Genomic DNA, 11,084 nt, shown 5'->3' with positions numbered 1-11,084 from the left:
TCAAAGGTTTTTTATAGTTGTACGTAAGGATTCATACATTACGTGTATGCTGTTTAAAAACTAATATTCAATACATACATTAGTTTAGGTAAATAAATAAATCGTCTAAGTAGTTTATTCGTTATATATGTAGTGCTCAACTTCAAATCTGAAGGTCGCTGGTTCGATTCCAAGCGAGATTGTTTTTTGACAAAGGTCATTTATAATTAGGCTAAATTTAAAATAACAACTAACAAAGGTTCATAACGACCAGGATTTATACCGTTTCCCTACATAAAAATTAAGAATTCTAATATTGTTGAAATTTAATACACAAAACCTAAAAAAATAGGTCTGAATATGGATGATTTATCGTACAACTGGATGGGACATTCGACCTTGCATTAAACCCTCTTGCCAAAAGGGTGCTGAATAACCGCTGAAGCAGCGATGTGTACTGCTGAGTTGGTCTTACGGACTGACGTCACGTTTGAATGTGTTAACGGTGGTGTTGGTGTCCTCATCCATCTGAAATATGAGCAGTTTGTCATTTTGGTGATGTATATGGGGGTTTTCGAGCGTTTGGCATAGTTCAGGCTTTTATAGTTTTTATTAACAGTGAAACTAAGTGTTTATTATTCAGGACTAACCCACAGACGTGGTTTATATTCAAGATATAGATATCACTACCTACAACAATGGTTTGAAGATTTATACAACGCAAGGAATATCGGCCATGGATCTAAATTTGTGATAAAATAAATACCAATAGAAGATAAAGTTATTCGAGATTTTTAAGTTTGCCGTCTTGGTTAGGAAATTTAATAAAGGCTTAGAATTCTTACAAAGTCAACAATAGGTAACGAATGAAAGAGATTTGTCACAATAAAATTACGAGTTTTACATTTTCAACTTAATGTTACATAGTAACAAGACTAGGCGTTGCAGCATTTCCAACAAAAAAACGTAAACACAATTACCATAGAAATATAACCATTTTATGATTATAACCATATGATATGTTAGGAAACTAATAAACACCACCTATACGGTTAATCAAACAAGAACGTTTTTGAATCAACCCAAAATTAAACACTGTTTGGATACAATATTTTACACATATGTAAAATTCTAATGATACACTCTTGTTAAATTAATACACACCATACTGGGTTAAGATGTGAAAATTATAAAATACAATTATATTTATACACTGACAATACCTTTGCACATATGGATTCATTAATTAGAACACAAGCAGCAGCTCGCCCACGCATGGCCTTAATACAAACAGCACCCACATGCAACCCTGCTGTGTACTGTATACTGCATGTATGCTGACCCAATATTGTGTCGTTTCAGAATACTGAAAACTAAGGACAGTTACTTGAACAAATTTAAATAAGCAGAGTACAGAATACACAATGTTTTTAGGTCAACTTGCTGACATAAAAACATTTATTTAATAAGTTTGTATTTCAGTACCGGTGTTTAATACTGAAAGTTTTGAGAGAAACAGATTCTGCAAGAAACTGCCATCAGGGTTAGTCAAATTGAACATTACACATAATATTAATTTTTTTCCTAGTTAGGTGTAGTTTTTCACATTAGATACTCCAGGCTAGAAATGATTGACGTGGTAACTAAGCCCGTTCTTGATTGGTGGGATTTGAGCCCTTGGACTTCAGGGACTGAACCCAGGCTCCACTACCAGACTATTTCGCTACCCACATGGTAGATATTTGCGTGATATTATTGTTTACGTAACTACGACTGGAATATTAATTGGAAAATAACAATAAGATGTTTTATTTCTTATTGACGATCAGTGATGTCAAAAGAGAAGGAAGTACGTCTTCTTTAGAAATGACGATGTAAAAGATTGTTTGATCTTCATATATTTGTGATTTAACAATATATTATTACATATTGTACTCTGGACACTCATAAACTAATTACGAATAAACCATTCTTGTGGATTTAGCTGCTTTAAAAGTTATAGAAGAGTAAAGTTTTTTGGTATTTTAAATACTTATTTTGACCTTGTATTCGTAAAATAGTTATAAAATCAAATATCTTTTCAGTAAACTCTTAAGTTAACGATCTAAATGGGAAGAGCTTAACGAACGGTCAAGAGTCGATCTTATCAGAACTGCGCAGTCTTGAAGAGGCCCTCAACATCAGTGCTGTATTCTGCTCAGCTTTCCACTGTTGAAAGGCCAATGAAGAAAAAATATATCGGTAACATTAAAATAGCAGATAAGTGAAAATAGATCAATTGATGTACTTAATCCTTGAATAAAACTGCATTTAGACGGTTATAAACAATTTATAAATATTTATTTCAATTCATACCAAATATTTTCATAAATAATAAGAAAACAATCAGCCAGTTTGAAATTTGTTTTAATGGCGGAGGACAATTTAAAACCATACAATTTGTGTTTTTATAAAGAAAACGTGAGTTTTATCAAACTTAGTTCCCGGTAAAAACTGAATCATTGATGTTAGGGAAAGTTTTGTCAATTAATAAACCTAATTGGTATAATTGGGTTGTAATGACATATTAATCAAGCCTATACCTTAAACATTCAACCTAAGAACAGTGGCCTAAATGGTACGTAGTTTTATAGTTGAACATGTTTAACTATTAGTTGTTGTTAAACAACATATATTGGTGTTCCCCATGTTGTTCTGGTTAAAATATTTTGTTGCATTCTAACGAAACAGTATTTGTAAACGTTGACTTTACGAATATTTAATCATCGCTTCGAGCTGGTTATGTTACATCATAAAAAGTCAAGTATCACTGTTAATTTGTGGTAAGAGAAATGCTTGATTCAAACATAAAACTTCTTAAGAAAATGCTAAATTACGAGAGCCATACAGATTATATATAACGTTGCACTTGAGCTTAAAAATGTATGGAAATTTAGTAAAATCCATCCTCGAAGAGTTTCGACGTTGGACAATTTTAAAAAAAATTTATAGAAGTGGTTTGTTGATTGTAATACGAATTAAAGTAATTAGGACATTACCGTTTGGAAGCACATTCATGTTTCAAAATTTACATGTTTAATAGAGTTTGACCTTTAGATAGTTTCACCAGATGTTGGAGTTACACTTCATTTAAGCTCAAAGTGTAAACCACTGAATTCGGGGAGAAAAGCGGATAACCGCAGCTAATATACACGACCAAACAAACCCATCCGTTCATCCGTGCGTGGTACACGGCGTTGCTTTTAGTCATTTTCATCAAAACTGAAATCAAATTTAAACTGTTTGTCGATAATAGTGTGTATATCTAAAAGTAAAAGGCCTATCAACTTAATTGTTATTAGATTTTGGCTGCATCCTTGAAATATTGAAGAATTTAGTTTTACAAGTTTGTAATCATATTTTTTTCAAATAATACTGGTTATATGGTAGTATGGGAGATATTTGATGTAGGCTAAATATTTGAAAAGCAGGGACATACAGTACATTATTAAGATTTTTTAGTAATCATACGCACAGTGTTCATAATAATCATTATGTTCAAATGAATATGATATACTATGAGCATGTTTCTCGTCTCATTGTGAAATATAACTCGTTAACTTTTTTGTAGTAAGTTTTATTTTGAATTTCCAGAAAGCGCAGCTTCGCATGCCTAAATGTATGTATATTATAAGGTCCCAACGCCAGAACGAACCTTTGCAAAGGCTGGTCTGGACCTGGCGTTTTAATATTTACCGAGTTAAAATCACTTGTTTTCTGACCCGAGTATCCTACAAAATCGATTTATTGAGCTAAGAACAAATAAAATGGAAATATGAAACAAAATAAATATTTGTTTGCTTATTCCATCTATACTTGTTGACTAATATACAATCAATATTTGCATTTCAAAGTTTTTGTTTTCTAATATTCTTAATTTTCTTCATTACTTTTTTATTTTGATGCATTGTTGTGTTTTATGAACAGACAAACACAATACTCCAACTTTGACTCCCCTAAGTTAATAAACAAGCAACCCAATTTTCTTCTGTTTGCTAACACACTCAATAACACACACCAACACACACAAACACACACATACACGTGTACGTTTGTTCTCTTTGGCCACGACGTTGCTTTGATCAAACAACTTGTCTCTTCATTTTGATCCAAACACACATTGACTTACCCTCCCAATCTCGATAGACGTTGGTCAAAACCATAAATGGAATACTGAAAAGGGGGTTGGCTTATTCCATCTATACTCGTTGACTTTAATATTCTATAAATTTCGTCCAACGCGTCCATTTGACCTCTTAAGTACTTATTTATCAATCCGAATGTTACCTGCTATGGAAAAGAAAATCTACATGGACAATCGTGAAATGAGGAATATAATATGTGGATCATAGTCTTAGTTAAACAAACAAACCTAAACTCATGCCTTAGTATAGATGTCATAAAATATATTTTTCACCACTGCATGGGAATAATCACATTGCCACCCATGTATACAGTACAACAAATTTCTCATCTATGTTTATTCGTTCTCGCTCACTAAATCAGCTGACTTCGACTTCACTGTTGATGTTTATAAAAAACATTAACATCCGGTAAGAAAATAACATAACCTAAAAATATTAAACGACCTAAATGACATTTCATATACGATTAAAAGTAAATCTGTGTGTTATAATAAGTTAATAATAGTGATAGGGAAAATCTTGTGTGTATTATGACCACAAACAGTCATTGCCAATCTTTATACGGAAATATATATTTTATAGTATAGTGGAATTGAAATGTTTCGAACTGAAACAAAATAAATACGGATTATGAGGGACTTTTGAATGGGCGATAATTAATCAGTTTCACATAAATAAATATTTGTTGTAAGCGATCTTTTCTATGTCATACTATTTCTGCATTAATATTTATTTTATACCTTAATTCTAACAAACAAGAGTCTTAACTCAAATTTAATTACATTCTGTTACAGTTACTTGGTATATCAATTTTCCCTGATTACAGTAGGTTATAATGAGTTTTACCGATCACAAGCATAGCACTTCCAGATGAGAGCAAGTACAGTTCAGTCTAGTCAGACCCTTTAAGATCAAAGGATGGTAATATCAAACTATTTGAGAAACAAAACTTGATGCAGCTCTACGCCAAACTTGTTGTTTGTTCGTGCGTAATTAATTGTAAAAGCATCAAAGTGTAGTGAGCAAGTCTGCACAATATTGTTCAAGAAGCTATTGCCAACGGTGTCGGTCTAAAGATACTCCAAACTTACTAAGGTAGATCGATTCTGAATACTTTGATACAAACTGTTTGTAAGATTTCAGTTATGTTCTTTTAGTTGGTTTTTTCCCTATGACAGTGGAGTTTTGCAAGAAAAAAAATCACTAACGCTCTTCAGGGAAAGCACTACGAACTCTTCAAATGCTTGGATACATAACGGGGTTTGAATTAGGACACTAACCGCTGGGCTAGCAATACACCCACCTAGTTCATACTATGCTTAAAATAAAGATAGCAAGCTGGTTTGTGGTAAAGTGTGGGATTTTGCTCCACAAGATCCCGGGTTCAATTCCCACCAAACACTAACTGATAATGCCGTAACCTCTAGACCTAGTCTTAAAAAAGTCAATCCAGGTCTAGAGCCCAGCAAAACGTTTATGATACTAGGAGTCATTTTACACATACATTTTAGCAAAAAGTAATTTCCATTATATTTCAAACCCACAACACCTCTGTTTTACAACAGTTAATTCGTTTCAGCCGGTCTGAATTCATCCAATACAATTAGCATGCACCCTTTGTTTTGGCACGGGAGGCTTGAATAGGCTTTATGTTTACCATCGTGATTAAAAATAAGCAGACAGCCCGTGCTGGGCGGTTACCATGGGTAACGCCTGTGTATATAGCTTTGTTGCTTACAACGAACTGATTACAAAACAAACCGTATGTGGATTGACGATAATAAATACCAGCAAAACAACGAAATTAGATAATACAACCTACCAACCTTTGTAAACTAAGCAAATTGTCTTCTCTGAAAAAATTTCATTATTAGGAAACCAATCGGTATCAACTTTGTCTCAATTTTATGTTGTTTGTAATCAAATGGCTGAATTCGTTGTTAACCTGCGTTTGTTGTTACTATTTATCTGTTCTAGGCATAGAGATTACAAAGCGGTTTTGACTAGACATAAAAAATCAATTTAAATAATTCAATCTGAATTACTGTTATATTTCTTTCGTTAGCAACCAACATGATTTATGACAGAATAACGACTTGTTGTTCTTCGCTATATACAATATCATAACTAGTACTATTAAAACTAAACTGTAATATAAGTCGAGAATATGCAAGAGAGATTCATTACGATAGAATAGTTGTCATTTATATTATTATAATGAATTCCTCAATAATAAAAGCGTTATTAAACTTTAAATATTAGCAAAGAAAGGTTATAAAGGTTATTTTTTTATTAAACTGATCGAGGATGTAATATTATATTATTCTAAGACACTTTTATCACCTACTCAAAGACATTAACTCCATTTTATGGTGATTGATTTATAAAAATGAACATTTTGCCTAGATTAGTGGACACCTACGTTACGATAAACACCAAGTTAACTTGTGATATAGAAACAACTATACAATATCAGTGTATTGATATCACGCTGTAGGCGCACCTAACTCTGCCAAACTTAGCTACCGATATGCATGGGATGGAACTAACGCTACAGTTGGCGTATCAGCATTGATTAGACTCTCTACCGTGAAGCACATGTCCTATTGTTGTAGTAAGGTTGTGGTAAATTTGTGTCAGCTATGATTCAAGACAGACAAAATTGGTATATAACATCATAGTGCGTTCTATTTTATGCATATTACCGTAACGAGCAATTTTTTTCAGGACATTTCGCTTTAATTAAACGAGGAATTGCAAAACAGTTCGTCTTTAGTACTGATTTGCTTTAGGGAATAAGAACTTTACGTTTAAGTGTGACCCAATATGAATGAAACAACGTATGCTTTCATTCTTCACCCCCGATTCAACAACTGATGTATTTAGCATGCACCTTTGTACCGATGTTTTGTGTTACTTCTGGAAATTCTTGTTGGGTTTTTTGGGTAGGATGTAGCTTTGGGACTGAATTAGAGACAATGATTTACTGTAGTAAACGATTTTGCTAAGATGAGGCTATAAGGTGGCTCAAAGGTGAGGCTATACGGTGGCTCAAAGGTGAGGCTATAGGGTGACTTGAAGGTGAGGCTTTTAGGTGGCTCGAAGGTGAGGCTATAAGGTGACTCGAAGCTGAGGCTTTTAGGTGGCTCGAAGGTGAGGCTATAAGGTGACTCGAAGGTGAGGCTATAAGGTGGCTCAAAGGTGAGGTCATAAGTTGGCTCAAAGGTGAGGTTATAAGGTGGCTCAAAGGTGAGGTTATAAGTTGGCTCGAAGGTGAGGGTATGAGGTTGCTCGAAGGTGAGGTTATAAGTTGGCTCGAAGGTGAGGCTATAAGGTGGCTCAAAGGTGAGGCTTTTAGGTGGCTCGAAGGTGAGGCTATAAGGTGACTCGAAGGTGAGGCTATGAGGTGGCTCGAAGGTGAGGCTATAAGGTGGCTCAAAGGTGAGGCTTTTAGGTGGCTCGAAGGTGAGGCTATAAGGTGACTCGAAGGTGAGGCTATGAGGTGGCTCGAAGGTGAGGCTATAAGGTGGCTCGAAGGTGAGGGTATGAGGTTGCTCGAAGGTGAGGCTATGAGGTGGCTCGAAGGTGAGACTATGAGGTGGCTCGAAGGTGAGGCTATGAGGTGGCTCGAAGGTGAGGGTATGAGGTTGCTCGAAGGTGAGGCTATAAGGTGGCTCAAAGGTGAAGCTTTTAGGTGGCTCGAAGGTAAGGCTATAAGGTGACTCGAAGGTGAGGCTTTTAGGTGGATTGAAGGTAATGTTATAAGGTGGCTCGAAGGTGAGGTTATAAGTTGGCTCGAAGGTGAGGGTATGAGGTTGCTCGAAGGTGAGGCTATAAGGTGGCTCAAAGGTGAGGTTATAAGTTGGCTCGAAGGTGAGGGTATGAGGTTGCTCGAAGGTGAGGCTATAAGGTGGCTCAAAGGTGAGGTTATAAGTTGGCTCGAAGGTGAGGGTATGAGGTTGCTCGAAGGTGAGGCTATAAGGTGGCTCGAAGGTGAGGGTATGAGGTTGCTCGAAGGTGAGGCTATAAGGTGGCTCAAAGGTGAGGCTTTTAGGTGGCTCGAAGGTAAGGCTATAAGGTGACTCGAAGGTGAGGCTTTTAGGTGGATTGAAGGTAATGTTATAAGGTGGCTCGAAGGTGAGGTTATAAGTTGGCTCGAAGGTGAGGGTATGAGGTTGCTCGAAGGTGAGGCTATAAGGTGGCTCAAAGGTGGCTCGAAGGTGAGACTCTGTCTTGTTTATGCTTAGGCCGCTTCATCACATAAAAAATGAATGTTTATTAATTCTTAGATTAATTAAAATAAAACTAACTTGTAAAGAAATGAAACGGAGGTGTCGGGTACATCATGTCCTGATATTTGAGTCCTATTTCTCATTTTATTTCGTCAAGATTTTTCTTAAGACATTTTGGAGAAAACAAATTCAATATTTCCATTTCACTTAAACAAAAACTTTAGTCCAACAGGTAAAGACAAAAGCGTCTGCACAGTTGTGAAAATGAGAAATATTTACGTAAACAAACGTATCCCCAAGAGAAACCCCACTTCTTAAAAACAGTAAAACTACCTCATAAGCTAAAACCTTGGTACTCCGTTATAATTATTCAGCCAAATTGTCAACCGAGTGTATTGTGTTGTGATGAGCTAGCGACGTGTATTGTGTTGTGATGAGCTAGCGACGTGTATTGTGTTGTGATGAGCTAGCGACGTGTATTGTGTTGTGATGAGCTAGCGACGTGTATTGTGTTGTGATGAGCTAGCGACGTGTATTGTGTTGTGATGAGCTAGCGACGTGTATTGCGTTGTGATGAGCTAGCGACGTGTATTGTGTTGTGATGAGCTAGCGACGTGTATTGTGTTGTGATGAGCTAGCGACGTGTATTGTGTTGTGATGAGCTAGCGACGTGTATTGCGTTGTGATGAGCTAGCGACGTGTATTGTGTTGTGATGAGCTAGCGACGTGTATTGTGTTGTGATGAGCTAGCGACGTGTATTGTGTTGTGATGAGCTAGCGACGTGTATTGTGTTGTGATGAGCTAGCGACGTGTATTGTGTTGTGATGAGCTAGCGACGTGTATTGCGTTTGTTTATGAGCTGAACATTAGAGGAAGAGCAAGTGTAATAATTGTTGCTTGGGTGTGTGCGCTGTACCGTGTGCACCCTTCAGCTACAATCTCAACCGAAAATGCTGATTGTTGTTTGTGTTTGTACAACAACAAAAAAAAAAAGAAAAAAAATGCCCCTGACTTATTTTGGTGTTTATATTTTTTGGAAGCTTTTAAAATGTTTAAATACTTCTATTGGAGCTGTAAATGTAAATTTTAACTATGTAAAAATCCAGTTACGAACATTTTGTCGAATTTTGGGCTACTTTGAAATTAAACTGCTCATTACTAATACCAGAGTTTACTTCAAAAAATTGTGTTTAGAGATGGTATTTTTTAACACCTCCAGACCCTCCTTGAAGCTTGAATTTTATTCCGAACTGATTGGAGTACCTAATTTATAATGTCTTTATCCTAAAAAATTGGATATGCGTAAGCTGTTATAATTGGCGTGTGCCTCTAGGATGTGAAGCTGCAACATTCTGACCAGCTTCAGAATGCTTAAAGATCTTAAGACAAATAATTCTCTACACTTATGTAGGAGTGTAGACTTTAACAATACCGTATTCATATTATACATTCTATGGTAAATCAAATTATAATAACACTAAATAGTAAACTTTAATTATTGACCTGTACAAAAGCTAAACAATTGGCTATTTCACTACAGCTAGATAATATTTGTAAAACTCTCTATCACAAACGGGTACAGTATAGGCTGGTTTAGGGGAAAATTATTTGGCTTCTTATTTTATTTGCAGTTTATATCCTTGAAAAATGCACGATTGTACCAACCATATTTAAGAGCGATTTCCAGTTTTTGGTTTGTTGTAAACTGTCGTTCACACGCGACATGCGGGCACCGCTATTTACTTCAAAGGATTTGGAGTGGTCAATTACATAGCCAGCGTTGTGGCTAAGCTTTACTAAACGAATGTGCTAATTTCCTAACTGCTAGTAATGCAATTCAATTCGTGCTATTTTTAAGGGATGAATAGCCGCTATGGTCCAAATAACTATTTTATGGATTGTTAAGAAACGCAGTAGACTCATGTATTTTGAAATATAAAGAATGTTTTTATTTGTTGAAAAATTAATTTTAGTCAATTTCCATTCCTTAAAACAATAAAAAAGGGTCTAGACTGTTAATGATGATAAAATATAAGTTTTGGGGTCGATTTGAGGAGTTTATATGGCTTTACTTGGGTTTATTTATTAACTTACAATAGCAATTAATTGTTGTACACAAACACAAAGGAATTTTAAAACATCTGGTTGCAACTATTCTCATTGGGTGGTTATTTTCCGAGGAAACAAAAGTAAAAAATGAAAAATCTACACATAACTTACTAATTAGATGCGTAGCTATAAAAATTCATAGTTTTCTTATTGATCAAAAGTAAAAAGATTGATTTCATTCTTAGCTCACCAAACTATTGATGGCAGTAGACGAATTTTCCTTACTTTTTCAATCCAACACATTCCAAAAAGAAGGGTATTTTCAAATCTGCAATTATTTGTTAAAACTCGAAAATCAATTAGGGCTGATCCAAAATGTAGATAGAACATAACAAAAGGAAACACACAAAACTTACTGAATAGTAATATACAAGCAGGTTTCCACACATGATTGATTTTAGCCACGAACACAGAGTAGCAATAACTCAAATTACCCAGAACACACACCCCACCTACGTATCCAATATTTGTCGTCTGCTAGTGACATCACTTTGATCCTCTATTTCGTCCCCAATCCACCCACATCTGCTCTGTCTCTACTTGTGTGGGGTTGTTCTACATAATAGTTTCTGGTGAATA

General features: G+C 35.4%; 1 protein-coding gene across 1 annotated transcript; it reads right to left on the bottom strand.

Annotated features, from left to right (window-relative positions):
* Positions 1-7,132: 7,132 nt before the first annotated feature.
* On the bottom strand, positions 7,133-10,748 carry LOC128995488 (adhesive plaque matrix protein-like). The gene is made up of 2 exons (XM_054420506.1): positions 10,696-10,748; positions 7,133-8,414 (listed from the first exon to the last, which is right to left on the bottom strand). Exons 1-2 carry the CDS (start codon positions 10,746-10,748, stop codon positions 7,133-7,135), a joined length of 1,335 nt encoding a protein of 444 aa, XP_054276481.1.
* Positions 10,749-11,084: the final 336 nt, after the last annotated feature.

The sequence above is a fragment of the Macrosteles quadrilineatus genome, unplaced genomic scaffold (genome assembly GCF_028750875.1).
Source record: "Macrosteles quadrilineatus isolate MER2022 unplaced genomic scaffold, UCM_ALF_1.0 Scaffold_5__1_contigs__length_97177068, whole genome shotgun sequence".
Taxonomy (NCBI): domain Eukaryota; kingdom Metazoa; phylum Arthropoda; class Insecta; order Hemiptera; family Cicadellidae; genus Macrosteles; species Macrosteles quadrilineatus.
The sequence above is the reverse complement of the archived record's forward strand: the minus strand, read 5'-3'. Positions and strand labels throughout refer to the sequence as shown.

What these genes read in the sequence shown, in the direction of transcription:
- LOC128995488 (XM_054420506.1), bottom strand. Translation starts at nt 10,748, where the DNA reads ATGTGTTGGATTGAAAAAGTAAGGAAAATTCGTCTACTGCCATCAATA. An exon ending in CTACTGCCATCAATAGTTTG is followed by an intron (nt 8,415 to 10,695) that starts GTGAGCTAAGAA and finishes TATGTGATGAAG; the next exon opens with CGGCCTAAGCATAAACAAGA.